Consider the following 21,103-nt stretch of genomic DNA (forward strand, 5'->3'; position numbering starts at 1 on the left):
TGTTTTATAATCTCAGATTTATTCACTAATTTGTGTTGCTAGTGGTCTTCCTGATCATCTCCATCTCCCAACACTAGACTCCAGTTCAAGCTGAAATTACTCCTAATTTTTCTAGTAGATTCCTATGCTTTGTCTCTTTCAAGTATTTTCCTGTGGAACAATGGAAAAGGTTTCACTAGCAAAGTCTTTCTCAGCTTTACTGTCAGAAGCATGGGAAGCAGAGTCCTCTTCTGTTTGCTGCCACGCTTTTTGTTGGATACACTTTTTTTCCTCCTTAGCCTGTTCTGCATCAACAAATGTCTTTGATATGCCAGAAAAAATAATCTGAAGATAAATGAATACAGCAACTTCACACCTGCCTCTCGATATTCCATTTGCTGATGGTCACTTCTCGTATGCCCTGTGTTCAGTGAATAATCATTTTCCATAAACACTTTGATGTCCCCAATTTTTAATATTTTTCCCTTCTGCCACAGTTATGTCAGGATCAATTCTTTCTGCTGGTATGATTTCAACTTTACTTTTCAAATGATTACTGCAACAGTAGCCACTCCCTCCATCCATCTCCTTTGTATTGTTTCTGCCAGGGTATGGATACTTATCTTTGTTGTTAGAATTGTCCTTGCAGGGCTCAGCCTCCATCTCTGTCTCGGTAGGAAAGCTCTGAAGGGCTTGACACCCAAACTTGTCTTTTAGTTAGCTGCATTACAGGTTGTGTGGAAGGTGCTCTGAAGCTTTAGAAGCGGTCAGTGTATTATATCCTTGGCAGGACATAACCCATATAGCTAAGGCTACTGCAGCTGTGATCATTAACATCTGCTGTTACTGAAAATTTACTTACACAACTGTACATTCCAATGACTGCATTTAAGATCCTATTTTTTTTCCATCAGACACCTATATAAAGTGAAGGGCAGAGAAAAGGAGAAGTAGAAAGAGAAAAGCAAAGCCTGAAAGTAGAAAAGGGAAAGGGGTCAATGGTCACCAACACCCTTAATGAGCTAAATATACAAGTAGCTGTTTGTTGCTTATGCCAGGCTTGGATACAAAGGGTGTCCAAGCCTGGTGGAAAGAGTTCTGAGACCCATCTAACCCAGGGGGGGGGGGACAGGGAAAGCAGTTGTAATATTTGGAATGTTGGGGGAATATTTATCCCTATAATACATGCAAGGAGGTGCACAAGAAATGGAATAGACCGAATTTGTTACAAGAAACCAAATTAGAGATAAAAGATTAAAGAAAGCTAAATGTCAGAAGCAGACCATGTAGGCTGTGTGTGTGTGGGGGGGGGATTAGAGGGCTGTTCTCTTTAGAAAAAGGGTAGCAGTACAAAAAGAGAAGGTGGCAAAGTAGAAGAAAGGAAGATGAATTGTTTTCCAGGAAAACGTAAATGGAAGTAATGGACAATAGGATATGTATGTGCTCTAAACAGAGAGGAAAAGATTTTTTGAGGAAATTCTTTGATCACTGTTAACAAAATAAAGAAGGAAGGGGAATAGAAGTAAAAGGGGGGAACTTTAATATCTCTCAATGAATAGCTGGATGAGAACTGTGAACAGAGAGAATGGATCAGAAGAAACGGACAAGATTTGAAAGAAGGAACCAAAGCAGAATGGTATGACATATGAAGAGAAAGCCATCAGAAGGAGTGTCAGTACTATATTCTCAAGAAATGAGGCCAAGGTAATAGGTTAGACTGGTTCTTATTCAGAAGCATGAAAGAGGAACTGCTTGAAAAATAAAAATTGGTTAGAAAAATAAACAAGGGCTATGACATAATAAAAATAACTCTCACAACTGGGAAATAAGGAATAGAAAAGTAAATCAGTGTGAGACAAAGAAAGGTGCTGAAGAGAAGAGCAAAAAAAATAAACCACAAGAGGGATAACCTGTATAATAATTAATGGGAGGGATAAACTGGAGATGAGAACAGGTTTTTGGTGTGAGAAGGTTGATCATAAGGGAATAAGTAGTGTAGGAGGTGGGAAAATAAAAGATGATGATTTTGGAGAAGTAGAAGAGCTTTCAAAGACAGGATTTATGCAAAAGAAAAAAAAAACAACATAGGGATGGAAGAAAGGAAGAGAAGTCATATAGAAGTATGGGAAGCAAGAAGAACATAAATAGAGATGACTAGGAGGAAGGAATTCTGGTGGGAAAGCAAGGAGAGTTCTAGCCTGGAGTCTCAGAGGAAAAAATGAATACAGAAAGGTAAAATCATGGGCAAGTGCAGAATAACAGAGGAGCAGATACAGGGAATACATGTAGTGATGCCAAGGTACTGTGGAAATTGTACAGCTCCAGAACTGAAGGAGAAAGGGGTAAATGGAATACTGATAGAAACAGGAAAATTTAGAAGCAGTGGACAGAGAAAACCTAAATAGGGACATCACTGAAGCAGAAGTGCAGCAAGCAATTGGGGTGAAAAGAAGGAAAAGCAGTTGGCCCAGATGGCTATCTAGCAAAGTTTTACAAAATTGTTGAAAAAAAGTAAAATGAGCCCTATTGTGGTTCTAAACCATAGTATGAGAATAAAGAAGCCAGTCCCATTCATACTAATCTCCAAAGTAAACAAAAGAAATACTAAACCAGGAGCCTTTAGACCCATCTCAGTTAACACAGACTGTGGTTAAAAATATTAGAAAAATGTTGGAGAGGATCAAGAGTGACAGAAAAGGGACAAATGGAATTTGTTCAACAAAGGTAATCATTATAACTGATGAATAATTGTTGGATTCTGTTAGAATTTATGAAGAGATCTGAACATGAAAAAGGTGATGGGATAATACTGTGATTTATGTAAAACAACAACAAAAATGTTTGATTTTGTAGAATGGGGATACTTTTGGAACATCTTGGATGATCTAGAGGCAGGTAAGGAGTTTACAAGATGGATAAAGGCACTGTACTAGTGTCCCAATGCAGAACTATAAATCACTGAGGCACAAATGAGGGAAGTTAAAATAAGTAAAGGTATGAAAAAATGATGGCTGTTGTCACCTCATATGTTTCTGGCAACAAAGTTGAAGGGATCTGGAGATGTTAAGTAGGAAAGGAGGAGAAAGCATACCATTTTGCATGTTCATAGATGATTGAATTTTGATGGCCAATGAAAGTGAGATAGCTGGAGAACTAGTGATGAAACCCCAACAGGAATTTAGGAAGATGTCATGGCTATAATACAATATCAGAAAATCAGCCTGTGTTTGACTGGAATAGTTTAAGTGTGGATAAGCTGCTAGGTGGCATGACCCACAAACAAGGGATAAACTACTTAAGACTGCAAGCATAAAACTCAGTAAAGAAAAAACAAGACAACTACAGAATTCTAAAAGATAGAAAGACAACTCATACCATATAAGGGGGTGCTTGAATGTAGTAAAATAATAATGAATTATAAGCTAGGGTAGATCTGGTGGCACATTCCAGTTTCTGAGAAAGAGAAAATTATCATGAAGTTACAAAAGAAGTGCAACAAATTCACTGGGAAGGACAGAACAGCATGAGTGGTGAGTGGCAAAGAGAAGGAAATTAAGAAGAAAGATGGGAGGCTAAGGAAACCCAGTACTGAGGCAACATAACATACAACACTCAGTGGATTAAAAAGAGAGATTGGGAAGAAAAGGAGGAGGAGTAAAGGAAGTGAAGCAGTAAAGGAAATAAACAAGTAAGAATAGGTGTTGCAAGGATAAGTCAAGATGCAGGACAGCTTTAAAAAACAGTAAAAGTAAACTGAAGCTGAATATTATGATTAAAAAAAGTTTGGAAAACAGATAAAAGGGAAGAATGTAGATGAAGAAAAGAGAATAGTAATGCTGGAAAAGTAGGAATAATACAAATAAAGTTCTAGTACAGAAAGGTAAAATAATCTTACTAGAGGGAGAGAGATATGAGAGCTCATATGACAAATAGGAAGACTACCATGATTTCAAAATAGCATGCTAGAGGAGGTCCTACAAGAATTATAAATAATAATCCGGAAAGAACAAGTGCAGCATTGGCAAAGGGAAAGAAGAAGAATGATAAAATCAGAAAAGGTGGAAAGCACAGATGGGAGTAATCCACAAAGATATTAGAGGAAGAGCAAAGAAAACTAAAAGATGCACTAGCTAGGAATACAAGATATCAGCACAATGGCAGTATCATAATTTACTGAGTAGAGAAGTACAGCATGTAGGAGCCGCAAAACACATATGGGTCACACACAAGGAATTTCTTGCATTCTCTCGGATATCAAACAGTGTGGCTGAGATGAGATATGAGGGCTAACCATGCAATCTGCCCTTAATTGTGTATGGTCAGATATGGTGATGAACTGGAAGGAAGTGAATTACTTCAAACATGGGAAGGCAGTTTGCACTGGCTGGAGATGATGGAATTACATCCTTAACATTCTGAGACAAGTGTTCTGTAGCAGCTGAGCCATAAAGACACAAAGGGATTAGCCAAAGTCAAATATTTTTCTAATATCATAGCAAGTGCTTTACTCAAACAATGCGTCTTATCAAGAAAAAGGAAGATTTTACATTTACTGACACCTGAGCCCTCACTGTCTGCTTTGCATTTTGAAACACTGCAAGGTATATAGCTCCACAGTGTTTGGCTCAACATTATCTAAAGTAAGGCAGAAAGATGTAGGAGCAATGAATCCCCAGATTGATAGCTAACAAGCCAGTATTTCCACATTCCTTGCATTAGTTTCATTTTTCAGCAAGGTAGTCACTGCTGATATCTGTACAATTATCTAGTTTGAGAGTGAAGGAAAAGTTGGCTATCATCATCATAACAATGATATCCTACTCAGTAACAACTTGGAGTGACCCCTAATTGTTTCTTAATTACAGCAAACTAAGAAATTAATTGAGAACCCTGTAGTATGGCGCAGCACACAAAGTGTTTCTTAATTACAGCAAACAACTAAGAAATTAATTGAGAACCCTGTAGTATGGTGCAGCACACTAAGAATAAATATGGGAATTTCCAAAATGGCTGCACACTGATTAACAGCTTAACTTCAGCTTTGCTTGAGTGAAAAAAGAAACTGAAAGACAAGGGCCAGGATGTCTGTCACTTTTATTAAATTCAGTTACTGGCTAGTAAGTACACTGCCTGGATGCCAGCAAAGAAGGAACTTAGAGTCTGAAAGAAAATCAACTGTAAAAGGTGAAGAGAAAACACTGACTGAGAAAAATCCTGCAGCTGTTCAGCAAAAAGTAGTTCAAGCTCCAGCTTTGGTATAAGACATGACTCCAGTAATCTAGAGGGAAACCTAAGTCAGATGTGCTCACTAAAAGAGTATATCAACTCAAATAACAGAAGGATGGAGAAAATGGAAGAAGCTTTAAACACATTCAGATGATCTAATAAAACTGCAGAGATCAGAGTTCAAAATAAAGAAAAGGCAGGCTGAGTTGAGTATTAGATTGCTCAAGAAGAGATGCTTAAAAATGGTAGAATTAGAGAACAGAGCATGTAGGGAAAATCTGAGATTTTCTGCTGTACCAGAGAAACTTGAAGGAACAGACCATATTAATTTTATGAAGGTACAAATAAGCAACTAGACTGATATTATTCAACAGCAGCTGTTAATTGAAAAGGGCATACAGTGTGTATGCATCAAATCTGGCTATGAGAAAGCAGACAAGACCTGTATTAGTATAGCTGTAGTAATACTGGAAGAAAGACTTGATCCTGGCAAAATTGTGGCAGAAGGGCAAACTATTAAAAATTGGAGACAGAGTATTTGAGGAAAATGATTATTCATTGTACACTCGGCTGAAGGGAAGCAAATTCATCCCAGAACTCAGGGAATGGAAGAGGCGAGTATGAGATTCAAGCTGTTTCCAGCTGTCTTCAGAGTATTTCTCCAGTGGTAATCAGTCAGGTTTTGATGCAGAGCAGACTAAGTTGGAAATACAATAGTTTGTCCAACAAAAAGACTGGGAATGTGCTTCTCATTCTTCTGATGGTAAGGCTCATACAGACACTTTGCCGGTGAAAACATTTCCCATGTTCTGAAGGAAAATGCTTGATAGAAAAAAATACAGGGCTTGACTAGAAGAATTGGGAGTCCCTTAGACTAAACTGGAGTCTAAAGTTGGGAGATGGAGATGAATAGGAAGATGACCAGCAACACTGAAATATATGTAAGACTATAAAGCGTCAATCACACTGGTGAAACATGGCTTTGCAAGAAAAAGGGGAAAGATTAGACTTTTGTTGACTTTGTTAAATTTGCGGGAAACTGAAAAGCATATACCCCAGTTCATACCACTAATATTTGGAAGAACAGTAAATGGAAAAGTAAAAAGGTAACTAAGTAAAACAATTTTTGTTCTTAACAGTGTTTGTATAAAGCGTTTCATGATATAACTTGGGTGGGCCTCAGTGGTGCAGCTGTTAGCATTGTAACCTCACAGCAAAAGGTTCTCCAGTTTGATTCTCAGCTGGAGTGCCTTCTGTGTGAAGTCTGCATGTTCTCTATGAGGCTGAGTGAGTTTTAAAGACATGCAGGTAGGTAGGTGTGTGTGTGCATGCCTTCTGTGAAGGTTGGGCGCCGAGCTGGCAACTCAACACCGTAAAAACTCCACTGCCAGTCAATCTGCAGACCAGTGATCCACAGTGGCAACCCCTAATGGGAAAAGCCAAAAGACTTTGCTTGTTTCATGATATAATTTCCATGTTCTATATTAAAGCATTTTCAGTTATTGCTGTATGTGATAAAGATATTTAAGTAAGGAAGTGTCTTTTTTTTTCTTTTAGTTTTAAGAAATGTAGACATTACAGTGTAAAAAGAAAAGAAAGTCTGGACAAAAGCATATTTAAGCTAATATTCTATAATCTTGGGTTGTAGTAGGAGGACGGGGTGTAAAAGTGCACAGATTATAATATATGTAGAGTTGATATGTTTTCTATTACTTTGGGATAAGTGAATGTCTGGATTAAGGCCCTTGTCTTACTCTACTAATTATATTTGTGTGTAAGCAAACAAATAAGAGAACAATGACTGTAATACAAAGTTTTCCTTTAGCAAATAAATGCTCAGTATAAGAAGTGAGGGCAGATGTACATTTTATTCTTAGGTTTCAATGGAGATAAGCTGACTGGTATGCAATAAAGAAGCCATAGCATTTCTTTTAATGCTAAAAGCTAATGTCTGAAAACATACAAGCTGTTTTTCATATCTGGAAGGGGACTAAAGATAAGATAAGAACAGAGAACTATTAATGTAAGTAGGAACACAGGCTGTAACATGTGTCTTAGCAGGGATAAACTTAATTTTAGGATAGGTTTTTCTGTGTGTGTGTGTGTGTGTGTGTGTGTGTGTGTGTGTGTGTGTGTGTGTGTGTGTGTGTGTGTGTAACTTGACAATTTGGGATGGCTGAAATTCATCATTTAAAGATGTACACAGTTTCCTGTGGTTGTTTTAAGTTAGTAGCTTATGGGAGTGTTCTGGGGCTGTTTTTTTTAGGGCTTTCATTAAAACAAAAAGTCTTGTAAAATGTGACGGGTTCAGTTAGACATAACAAGTAACAACTGTGTAAAATATTAATCTGCCAAACAGTGGGTGCATGTAGCATAAAAGCTGGAAATAGACATATGTAATAGGTGGGAATAACTTCTTATCTTAATGGCTACACTAAACATATTATTTTGGAATGTGAATGGCCTCACAGGTATAGAAAAAAGGAAAGAGTATTGCATTATATTAAGAAATGCAGAGTGTAAGCAGCAATGCTATAGGAGACACACTTGGAAAGAAATGAGCATGTGAATTTAGTAAAAAAAAAAGATTTCTGGAGGGATATTCTGCAGAGTATCAAGGACAAAGGAAAATGGGAGTACTTATAGTAATTGCTAGAGGAGCTCCAATGGGGGAAAAGATAATGGTAGATTTGTGGTAGTAAGGGGCTACTGGCAAGGGAGGAGGATTACACTGACATGTATTTATATTCCACCTAAAACTGCTATTATGGAGCTTAAGACAATTTTGGGAGAAATGATCAGCTTTCAGCAGGGAATATTACTTATAGATGGAGGTTGGAATTTGATTTGCAACAGTGAGGATGTGCCTGTGGGACCTAGAAAAAACATAACAGTGTAGATTTCTGAAAACAATGTATGAAAATATTTAGTATGGAAGATATGAATTCAGTAGTAGGAACTCCAAACTTACATATTATTCCCCAAGGTAAAAAACTGGTCTAGAGTAGACATTAATTATATTTCATAGGAACATGTGCATTTAATTGAAAGCTTCGACACACAACCAATATCTATTTCAGATCATGCACCAATAATAACTAAGGTAAAAATGCAGGTTAATGAGGTAGAAATGAGACACTGGCATGTCCCCACATACCTGTTAAAAAGAGAGGAATTTATTCAAGAGGTATTAGGAAAGATGGAACTTTTTCAGAAATTATCTCTATCAAGTGGGATAAAATGTAAGTGGAGTTTAAGAATAGGGAGAAATGAAAGAAGTAATAGGAATTATTTAGAAGGGCTGACACAGGTTACAGTATTGCAAAATAAGAAGACTGTCACAGAACAAAAGGCACAAATGCATAGTTGTAAAGGGAAAATAAGGCAGTATTTAAATAATGTGCACGAGTGTAGAAAGATTGCTGTTAAGCAACTGTTTTTGGTAGTAACTCCAGAGTACAAAAACTTTTAGCACAACAAATTAGGCAACGTAGTAGAAAGGTTGTTGCCAAACTTAGGGAGCCTATAACAAGAAAATTAACCAGAGATCTTGTAGAGGTATTAGAGGTATTTTAGAAATTTTATGAAAATTTGAATAAAGCAGAGAAATGTGGAAATCAAGAAAGAGCATTAAAGGAAATATGTATGGAAGATTTGAGAATGCCAAGGTTAGAGGCAGAAGAGGCTCAACAGTTAACAATTAAGATAGGAGGAGATGAGTTAAAAAGGTAATGTACAATCAGTCCAGGAATAAATGGTATTGCTGTGGAAGTTTGGAATCTAGGAGAGAAAAAATGATAAAGATATGGAAGGTTTTGTTTAAGACTATTTTAAAACTGGGGGGCACCAGCATCCTGGAAGAAAGCTGTGCTGGCTGTAATACCTAAAGATGATAAAGACCCATCAGACCCTGCTTCATGTAGTCCCATTTCCACCGTATCTGTGTCTCTCATAGCTAAACAAATGGCAAGCATGTTGCCAAAATGTATATCGATCAATGTGATTTTTGTAGAAGAGAGACAAACATTTGACAACATTAATAGAACAATGATGATCCAAAGGGAAGCAGAGTATAAGAAATGCTGCTGTTGTTGGTGGGTCTTGATGCAGAGAAAGCATTCAACAGAATAAGATGGGATTTTGAGTATAGCAATATAAGCATTTACAATCACTGGTACAATGATAAGGTTAGTTAGAAGGATATATGAGGGATCAGAGCCAAATATTAAAGTGGGAGGGTTCATTTCTTACAAGTTCTGCCTGAACAGAGGAACTAGGCTGGGGTGTTCTTGTATTTTGTTATTTGCGTTATATTTAGAGCCACTAGCAAAGAAAATAAGGGACTCAGAAATTCAAGGATGTAATTGGTATGGTAATCAAGAAAATGTTGCCAGAAAAGGACACCTCAGTGTTGTGGAACAACTTGAGACCGTTTCAAGTCCTGTTGGAATGTAAAATGAAGATAAAACAAAGGCTGTAGCTGTAAACTATGTATATGCACATGAATTGGTCCAGCAATGCCCATATATATGGGGATATGATAAATTGAAGTATTTATGAAAATGGATTAAAAAGGATTCTGTTATGACAACTAAGGATATATGGGAAGAGACTAAAAATATAATACAAAAACTGAGAAACTGGCAGCTCTTGTTTATGGATATGGGTAGCAAGATACAAGCAGTGAAAATTTAGTCCCTTTATTTCATATACATTTCAGGCATATTTTTATCAATCAGAGGAGAAGTTGTGGACAGCAGTTATGAAAGAGTTTTTTTTTTCCTGGGGGGCAGAGGCAAGGGTTAAGTGGGATAAGTTTATCTTTCCAATAGAGCAAGTTGGATTGGGATTACCTGATTTGAAGGGATGTTTATGAGCGTTAACTGTGTATCTCTGAAACATAAACACAAGCAGAAAGCCATAATTCAAAGTGAAAATTGATGATGATAATGATGATGATGAAGTGGGGAGTTTCAAGAAATAAGGAGAGAGTGAGATTTTGGATGCAGATCATTAAGGAGAATAACAACAGACACAAAGACTATTATATTCATAAAGTAGCAGAAAGTATTCTAAGAACTAAGCCAACACAAGAATGGAGAAAGGAGATTTTGCCAATAGTTATGGCTTCCGATTAGGGGTACAGAGAATAGGCAGTAGGGGGCTGGAATTTACTGGGGAACTTGGGGAACTGGCAAAAGAACCAATGTATTAGGAGTAAATATTTAGAGAGGGAAATGCTAGTAGAATGATAAGAAGCCAATAATACATTTGGACTGCAGGCTAGAGACTGTCACACTATCAGGAACTGATTTGAGTATAGGCAAAGGGAAAAGGATAGGGGAATCCTAAGTGAAAGACCTGCTCTGGTAGGATTTTAAATTTAATCTAGAACAGAAGCTACTGTTAAAAAAGGGACAATTGGTAGGGCAAATAAAATACTGCATGATAGCTATAAGAATCAATCACGGGAGGTTAGAAGAGATTGAAAAGATATTGGATAAGTAATTCACAAGGAAGCAATGGGATGACATATGTATGGCTCCCAAATATGCAACAAAGTTTAGAGCATTAAAGATTTTTGCATGTAAGTGTTTGCATGGGTATTTTATACCCCAAGCAGACTCCAGAGAATTTTTCCTTAGACAGATGGCAAATGTTAGAGGTGTGATTGGAAATAAATAAGTAACTGGGAACATATGATTTGGGGAGTATCATGAGTTAGCAGGGTTTAAACATATGGTAATGCATACTCTGTCAGAAATATTGGGTGAGCAAATGGGTGTAACTAAGGAATTTTGATTTTTTGCACTGGGATACAACTTCTGAATTACCTAGACATAGTAAGATATTAAGTTTAATTGTGGAGCCTGCCAAAAAACAGTTACTAGAAAATGGAAATCAAAGTCTAAACCAACTGTATTTGAAGTATTGAATATTGTAACAGAGATAAAAGAACTGAAAATGGAACCTTTAGAAAAAGGTAGGAGCAAATTACATAGGAAAAAAGGAAAGTGTGGGAACACTATATGCAGAATGATGTTTTGGAGGAGGAGTGAAGTTTAAGGGAAGGCAGGAGTTGATCAATTTATGTAATGCTGAACTGACTATAAATAAATATGATGTATAATGTTTGCAACTGGGAATATGTTAATCTGGTTTATTTTATGTTGTATAAATGTATGTTTGCCTATGCTGTACATAATAATTCAGTAAAGGTGTTAAAAAAAACTCATTATAAAAAAAGAATACCATCTGTATGGCTGATGATCAAGACAATATGCTGTGTATTACAATATAATTACATATTACTATTATATCATTTCATATTATTACAATATAATAGAATATGAACCCTGGTTAAATGATATAGTTTTTCTGAAATGGGAGTCAAAATAGCAAAGAAATATTTAGAAGTTATATTAACTCAAAGGGTAGCTTGATTATAATGGAGACTAACTCAAAGGGTAGCTTGATTATAATGGAGACTAACTTCACTCTAGATAATTCTGAAACAAATGCTAAAGCTTAAAAAACTGCATGGAACTCCTTAAAGTTAACAATTCATATTTAAAATATTTAGACTCACTGGATAATTCCACTATTGTTTTATTTTTGGCACCAAAACCAGAATAGGCAAAATCTTGATTTCAAATAACTTGGCATTTAACTATTTTTAAAACAATTCTGTGTCCTGTATTGTACCATAATACACTACTAAAAATTTCAAAACATTTGTAAGGAATTAGCCATTAATAACAGAATCCATAAATGTACAGCTAACTTAAAAGAATTTAAAGTGTTGGCATTTAAAGGGAATTGAAGTCTTCATGACAACAACCAATAATGAGGAAGTAGATAATTATTTGAGTGCTTTTAATGCCCAGAAATATGACGGGTATATGACTTGGTGTAAGAAAAAAGAATGAGTTAAGGATTTGATGGATGTAGAGGACAGATAATATTTAGCAAAACTTACATTTCCAAAAGGAGATAAATTCAGTTTTTGAGATATCTTGTCAAATAAGAGATGTCAAGACACCCTCTCTCATAAAACAGCACAAGCATTAGAAAAATTAAAACTGGCATCTTACTCAGTCTCTCTAACACATAACTTAACAAAATGAAAATAGAAATTAAAACCAAACAAATAAGGAAATTAAAAAGTTCAAACAATAATAAAGTGAAGACTAATATAGAAGAATTCTAGGGGAATTAAGAATATATTATAAACCACTAAGCCAAGTAATCAGTGACCCTTTTTCTTATTGAATTATAACTTTGAAATGTTTATTAACAAACTACATCTGACAAGCATTTCAGAAACAATGAAAACTAAACACACCACATCTATGTATTGTAAAGATGTTCAAACAAAATAAATCAAAACTAACAAATCACTGGGAGAAGAAGAGATTTATCCCAGAAATTATAAAAATTTTGTCCAAACAAATGATATACTCTTTACTTATGGATATACAAACAGATATAAGTATTCAACCTTCATGAAAATATACAGTTCTGAAAGAAGGTAAGGATAACAAAATGCACTCATTGTTTATAAAATATTTGTCTATATTGACAAATAAAGATTAGAACACATTGTTCCTGTTGTAGTTAATAAGGATTAAACTGGATTTATACTTAAAAGACAACCCCAATACAATATGAAAATAAGTTTAACTGTCATAGATATAGCAAATAATAGCAAACAAAAAGTAATCTTCATTAGGATAGATAGTGTAAAAAATAATTTGCTGAACTGGGGATACTTACTTAAAGTCTTAGGTTAATTTGATTTTCCAGCCTTATATATATCTAATAAAAATATGTTCAAAGATAAAAAAGCACATGTAAATTGGAAGCATTCTGTTCGGAGGCAGCTGACTTGAAGAAAGGTACAAAACAAGGTTGGCCAAAGCTCCTCTCCTGTTTGCCTTGGACATAGAAATGGCAGTAAATATCAGATCCAAAAATAAAATACAGCAGATAATGGTTGGAGATAATTATACGTCAAAATCTTTTTTTTGTTGTTTTTTTGCAGATGATATAATGCTGACTTTATAAATATAAACTCCTCCCTCAAAGATGCTTTTTTTAAATAAAGAACTTTTAGAAAATATTGAGCTTGAAATTAATTAAGCAAAAATCTACATTTTTAATTATGAACAAAGCAGATAATACAATAATGCTATCAGAGTGTAACACTAACCAAGAACTCGAGTTAACTTATTTAGAAATAAGTATAAAAAATATCTGAAGAAACAGGAGAAAGAAACTTTGAAAAAATTCTAAAGGAAATTAATAAAGAAATTACATCTTGGAATAAACTGACTATATGGTTTTATGAGGAAAATGTTGTTAGCTGTTTATAAAATGTTATGTTCTTTTTATATTAAGTGAAAGAACAATAAAAATTATTATAGAGAAAAATAAGCAAACTCAATAATAAATAGCCCTAGAATGCAGTTGTACTATTGTATAATGGCTTATTCTTAACAAAAGTAATACTGGCATTGTGTCTCATGTACACACATTGGGCCAGATTCAATAAAGCCTACAATAAGCAAACACAATATGTATTCAATAAAATTCTTATCACTTTTTTGTGCTTTCCTAGCCACTCAGAAAGATCACATTACGTGTACATGTAGTTTACACTTTGTAGTAACCTGTATGAATCCCTGTCAATATTTAAAGCTGCAAGAATATTAGTAGGAAAACTAAAATTAGGAAGTAGGTGCATTATGTCTGTGATGTTCTTCGTGTTTCACTGTTGCAGTCATTACATTTGGGTAATCTCCTGGCAGGTTGCCCTCACTCAGCCTGAATAGCAAAGTCTTGGGTCCTGGGTGGGTTGCTGTTTCCTCTTCCATGACATCAGGTTGTCAGGGGTATAAAGCATGCAGCCGACACCATTTTATTCAGTCTTTCTTGCCGCTCGGTGCCCGAAGCAGAAGCAGTTCGCAAGTGCCAGTTGGCCGACTCCTGAAATTTTCGTATTCGAGGTTCAGAACCAAAGTCTTCAAACTAAAGCTAAATACCCCATTGGGGAATCTTTTTTTTGTTCCTTACTGATGTCAGTAAAAGTTAATAATTGCATTACTTGTAGGAAGCAAATACCTCATAAGGATTTTCATTTGTACTGTATTCCTTGCCTAGGCCCTGATCACAACGTGCCTTGCTGTCAGTTTTGTGCTAAATTTAACCAACGCACTATTAAGCGTCGGTATATTTTTGCTTCTAAGTATTTTGGTTCAAGATTTTAACTATCCTGAAATGTTGTAGGTTAGCAATCCAACTACCGGAGCACACAAAAAAACGCAAAGAAAAAGACAGAGACAGACCGTCGAGGCCCAAAACTGATGATGAAGCTTCTCCTAAGCCAGTTGCTGGTTCGCTGGTACTCGATGAACAGCCCTTGATACCCACTACTTTTGAGTCGCAGGCCTCTGCCGAGACCCATTCGGAGTCTGGTATGCCGCGAGATTCTCAGAGTATTGAACCCACGGATGTCTCTCCCTTAGATGGGTCTGGAGCAGCTGAGCAGGCACCGGCTTCTGAGGGTGTTTTCAGACCTCAACATTTTTATACTAAACCAACACCAGCATCAAAAACAAGGTAAAAAACAACTTGTATGTCTAAAAAAAACAATGCTTGAGCCACATGCTCAGGCCCCTATGCCTAAAAAACAGATGATTAAAATGGTTGAGGATTTAATTACCTTGATCAGGGGTTACCAACCCCCCCCCCCCCCCGCTAAGAGGCCTAGGCAAGGCACTGATTATGAATCTTCAGATCAGGTTTCCATTTCTTCTGATTCCTCTTCTGATCAGGAATTTTCTATTCCTCCCATGAGGATTCTGATGCAGAGGAATCCATCCCATCTGCATCTCCTCCTGAGGATTACTTGTTTGGAGAGACTTTGCACACTTTAAGGGAACATTTTCACTGGGAGAGTCAGGACTTCTCTGAATCAAAAAAGAGGCTTAGGGATTTCCTTCTTCCTCAGCAGAGGCCTTTGGCAATACCTCCTGTATTAGACATTGTTGATGATGTGTTCTTGGAACCAAGCATGGCTCCTGATTCCCTGCCTCTGGCTCCTAGTAAGCCAGACAGATATTACAGGGTTCCTGACTCCCACAATTTTCTTTTCAAAAATCCTGCTGCTGATCCTGAGACTATCTCTTAGGATCCCAAGGGTGTTAAGGCTTCTACAGCCAAAAATCCTACCCCTTCTGATAGAGATTCCAGGGCGCTGGATAGATGGGGTAAGAAAGTTTATACGTCTGCAACCTTGGCAATCAGGGCTTTAAACTGCCAGTTTCATATGCTTAAATATCAATGGCATGTTATGGGCTTACTGAAACAGAAAATTAAGTTAATTTCATATTGTGTGCAAAATAAAGAGTTACGGGATTTATTGCATTCAGCAGAACAGGTTGGAAAGCATACTTTGCAATGTGGTTTTGATTCCTTGGAGGCCTCTTGTAGGGCCGTCGTTACTGGATCTGTGATTAGAAGGCATGCCTGGCTCAAGGAGCAAACTCTCCCTGATCATGTTAAAGCAAAATTGTTGGATGCCCCTTTGCAGCATGATACTGTGTTTGGTAGTAAGGCAAAAGAGGTTTTAAAGAAAATGGAAGACAAAGCTAAATCTATGCAGACTGTATTTCTTGCAAATGCAGCCACCCAGGTTCAGTAGACACTAGCCTACTAAAAATTGGTCCTTTCCTGTGTCCAACAGAGCCAATTAGGGCAAATCCAGGTGCTCAAAAGGCTCCAGATATCAATCACAGGGTTCTTACAGGTCAGAGCAATGGGGTGCCTCCACCTCCAAATCTGGAGGAAACAAAGCACAACCCTACAGTAAGCAGTCTCAATGACTTTCCTCTACCATTACCAAGCACTTCTCTTTTGGCAGTCCCCTTGGGGGAAAACTAGCACTTCATGCTCAAAATTGGCAGTTAATTACCCAAGATGAGTGGGTATTAAACAGAGTATCCCAGGGGTACAGATTTAATTTCCATACTTTGTCAATTCCAAACGGATGGCCGGATCTGCCACAAAATCAGTGGGCAGAGGCCCAGAAACAAGTCATGTCCCTCATGGATATGGGGGCTATTCAACCGGTACCAGAAAAGGAAAAAGGACAAGGTTTTTATTCAAGACTTTTCCTGGTACACAGAAAAGACAATTCATGGCGCCCAATACTGGACTTATCGATTCTGAACACATTCCTGGACATTCTAAAATTCAAAATGCTGACTTTACAACAGCTACTGCCTATACTAGGCAAGAATGCTTGGTTAGTAACTCTAGACTTAAAAGAGGCATACCTGCATATCCCAATAAGGGAATCATGCAGAAGATACCTCCGCTTCAAAGCAGGTTTTTTGCATTACCAATTCTCTGCACTGCCCTTTGGCTTATCTACTGCATCCAGAGTCTTTACAAAGTGCCTGGCACCAGTAATTGCATTCTGCAGACAAAGAAGCATACAAATTTATCCTTACCTGGACGACTGTCTCATTCAAGCAGAGGACAAGGACACTCTTCTTCAACATCTGGTGTTTGTAAAAAGGCTTCTAACATGCCTAGGGTACACAATAAATGAAAAGAAATCACAACTGGTACCCTCTCAAATAATTACATTCCTGGATGCAAGCTTGAATACAACTGCCCAGATGGCTTACCTCATGCCAGACAAACAAAGGCAACTGACAACATACTTCAAACAAATGGCAACAAGAACCCAACTATCTGCAAGACAAATTCTGCAGGCTTTGGAGTTCATGGCAGCCTGCATTCTACTAATTCCATATGTGAGACTGCATATGAGGAAACTTCAATGGTACCTAAAAAGTTTATGGAGTCAACTTTGTCATAGCCTAGAAACAATGATTCCTCTCATTCCCTGCCTCCAACAGGAGTTTCTTTGGTGGGCAGACACGTCACCAGTACAAGGGACTGTCATTCACTCTACCCCCTGCCACCCAAACCCTAACTAAACTACAGACGCATCAGACTATGCTTGGGGGGCCCACCTGGCAGGGAGATGCATTCAGAGCAAATGGAGCCCAAACCAAATGCATCTGCATATCAACCAGAAGGAAATGCTAGCAGTTCAGAATGCTCTGACAGCCTTCAAGGACTTACTTCATCCAGGACAAATACTGGTAAAGACAGACAACACCACAGTTATGTGGTGCATAAACAAGCAAGGGGGTACACATTCCTACCCCCCTTTGCAGACTAGCCATGGCCTTGTGGAACACAGCCTTGACTTACCAAATACATCTCCAAGCTCAATTCCTGCCAGGAAAGCAAAATACTCTGGCAGATGACCTAAGCAGAAATCTTATGGACCCGCATGAATGGAAACTGGATCCACAAATCTTCAGCATCTTAACATAGAGATGGGGGAGCCCAGACATAGATCTATTCACCTCTCCCCAAAATTATCAGTTGGACAAATTTTGGACAAGAGCTCATCACAAAAAAGCATGGAAAGTAGATGCTGTATCCTTCAGCTGGAAATACCTGTCAGTCTATGCCTTTCCCCCTTATTAAAAGTCAAACAGGAAAAACCAAAAATGATCCTAATTGCTCCGGACTGGCCTCGCCAGCACTGGTATCTGCTTCTAAGGAACATGTCACATCTTCCTCCATGGTTTGTTTGTGTCTTTCGGCTTTTCCTGGTTAGGGGTCGCCACAGTGGAACTCCGGTCCGCTAATGATTGGCAGTAGATTTTTACGTACTGGCTTGCCGGGCCTAACGCACAACCTTGAACGAAGGAACACCCATTCACGCATGTTGCCACACAGAAGACGCTCTAACTGAGAATCAAACGGGCAACGTCTAACTGTGAGGCGACAACGCTACCGCAGCACCACCACCGCAGTTTTACATCTTCCTCCATGGTACTTGCCTCAAATACCTCATCTACTGTCTCAGCAGAACTATCAAATTCTGCACACTCTGCTCCAAACTCTGAACCTTGCAACATGGCTAATCAACTAATTATTCAAACCATACCTCTCAGTAAATCTGTGATGGATGTTATTCTGGAATCCAAAAGGCCTGGTACCAGAAAATCTTATGCTGATAAATGGAAGAGATTTTGTGTTTGGAACCAAGCACAAGGAATAGACACAGCAAAGCCCAATATTCCTCAGATTTTACAATATTTAACTGAGATGCTTGACAAGGGCCTATCTTTTTCTTCAATAAAAATCCATGCCTTTACCATCTTGGCTCATTACAAAACAGAGCCTCCCCTCTTTTCTCATCCACTGCTTAAGCAGTATCTTAGAGGGGCCAAAAATGTAAGGCCTCCCAGAAGAGCACCAACTCCTGCATGGGACCTCAATTTTGTACTGGAAAAACTCACCTTGCCTCCTTTTGAACCAGCAGCTACTGCGGATATAAAATTTCTAACTTGGAAAACAGCTTTTCTTTTGGCAGTCACTTCAGCAAGAAGGGTTTCAGAACTACAGGCTCTCATGGCAGTGGAGTCTTTCATTATATTTTACCCGGACAGGGTGTCCCTCAGGACCAATCCTTCTTTTATGCCTAACGTGGTATCCAGTGTGGCTCTTAACCAGACCATTCACCTGCCAGCATTTTACCCAAATCCGCAGAACAAGGGAGAGTGGATTCTACATTCATTGGATGTATACAGACAACTAAGATTCTACTTAAACAGGACCAAATCTCTAAGAAAGTCTGAGCAACTACTGGTAGCATTTGCTGCAGGATCAGAGGGGAAGGCTATATCAAAGCAGACTATTTCTAAATGGATAAGCCACTGCATTCATTTCTGCTATACGCACCATGGTAAACCTGTGCCCCATGGGTTCAGATCACATTCCACCAGGGCTTCCTCTACTTCAGCAGCTTTTCTCACAGGGGTTCCAACCAAAGATATTCTAGAAGCTGCTACTTGGAGCCCTGTTCATAGCTTTACAAAACATTATCATTTATCTTTCTTCTCCAAATTCAGGGCAGCTTTGCCACTGCAGTCCTGCAGGGCCTTATAGCCACTCCTAATGCTGTTTAGCTCCATCCTCCCATCCATAGCTTTGGGATTCTACCCAAATGTAATGACTGCATCAGTGAAACATGAAGAACATAGTACAGTTGTGTATACTTACCATAAATGTAGATGTTCGAGTGTATTCACTGTTGCAGTCCGGGTTACCCACCCGCCATCCCCCATTCTATACCTTTTCTTTCCTTCACTATACTCAAAAGCCTTTGTGGTGTATTTGCTTTTTAGTTGAAGGTAAAGTTTATGTTTCTAAAACTGCATTTATATATTTACTGTTTACTTATATATATTTTTGCTCCCCATTTGGGGGGCACCTGACATCTGGGGCAAGAAAAACGGAATAAAATGACGTCGGCTGCAATGTTTTATACCCCTGACAACCTGACGTCATGGAAGAGGAGACAGCAACCGACGCAGGACCCAAGACTTTGCTATTCAGGTCGACTGAGGGCAACCTGCCAGCAGATTATCCAAATGTAATGACTGCAACAGTGAATACACTCGAACATCTACATTTATGGTAAGTGTACACAACTGTACTTTGTGCTTTGTCTTTTCCCTAAGAACAGTGTAGGCTTTATTGAATCTGGCCCATTTTTTTTTTAATATAACTGCTGAATAATCACGGCAGCTGCTGCAAGTAAAACCTTCCTTTTTTAGTATTACTTGTGACATTTCAGAGGTCTGTGTTTGGAGAATTCATCAGATGTTTAGTCCATGTTACCATAAGTCGTGAAAAATTTTAAAACTGCATCCAAAACTACAACATCATACATAGTCAGAACAAGGAATTTGACACGCATTGAAATTTGTTTGTAGAGAAAAATGAGTGAACATAAATTTACTTTATGCTGAAAAAACTAATCACAAGTGGTAAGTTAAAAGAAGTACTGCAACTTCTTACACCTAAATGGTTATGCTTCATTTAAATGAGTGTACTTACACTGAGCAGGTTTTCTCTGTATTTATCTGATTATGATTCACTGAAAGGACACATGCTTTTACTGTATGAGGCTGCTGACTACTGCAGTGGATTTCTCATTTTGCTACACCCATGAAGCTGGTAAATATAAGTAAGTGGAGGATTGCTGGAAGGCTCGCACACCTGTAAAAATGCTTTTTTGTTTTATTATACTTTTGAGTTACAGTTTAGGAAAATACATCAGTTGAGTTTAACACATGTAAAGCAACGTAAGCATTTTATGTACTTTAACAATGTATGTTGTATAGAAGAAAATGGTTTATGAAGAGCTTCCCTCTCACTACATTTGGAAATGAATAGTTTCATTTTAATTGCCCATTGTGGACACAATTGTTGTAGCAGTTAGCAGTATACAGCCTGGAAAAATACTGATGCATTTAGGTTTCAGTTACGCTTATACAGTTTTGTAAGTGTTGCAACTGTGTGTGTGTTGTCTGTGTACAATCTGAAAAGCTGACACTATGGAAGAAAGTGTGTCTTCAATTTTTTTGCCTGAAATCTTGTATTGTTTCTTTATACAGTCACCTGTGTTATCATGCAAAAGAATGGGGCTGGACTGCACACAGCAAGTTCTTGCTTTTGGGATAATGCAGTAGATGGTAAGTACCTAATCGTTTCCTCACAAAAATATTCTCATGTTTTATTTATTTTTTTATAAAACATTGTTTATATACTAGGAATGTATAGTTCAGTGGTTTAAATGATAATGAACTAGGTAGAATATATGGAATATAGTGGTTTTAATCTGATATTGAGGTCAAGACTTTCACATATGATTATATATTCATAAGATGTAAAAAAAAAATATTCAGTACATTAAGTAAAGTTCATCTTTATCCTAGATTTCTACTGCTGTATCTCT

At 37.5% G+C, this 21,103-nt stretch overlaps 1 protein-coding gene across 1 annotated transcript in view; it reads left to right on the forward strand.

The window, feature by feature from the left end:
* Positions 1-21,103, forward strand: part of LOC122792451 (dynein light chain Tctex-type 1-like) — a 268,497-nt gene that overhangs the window by 151,740 nt on the left and 95,654 nt on the right. Inside the window, exon 4 of the mRNA XM_044060238.1 lies at positions 20,763-20,840. Within this exon, the coding sequence (XP_043916173.1) occupies positions 20,763-20,840 (78 nt within the window). The remainder of the gene's footprint in view (positions 1-20,762; positions 20,841-21,103) is intronic.

Source organism: Protopterus annectens, chromosome 1.part2, assembly GCF_019279795.1.
Source record: "Protopterus annectens isolate FY-2018-M chromosome 1.part2, PAN1.0, whole genome shotgun sequence".
NCBI classification, from domain to species: Eukaryota; Metazoa; Chordata; order Ceratodontiformes; family Protopteridae; genus Protopterus; species Protopterus annectens.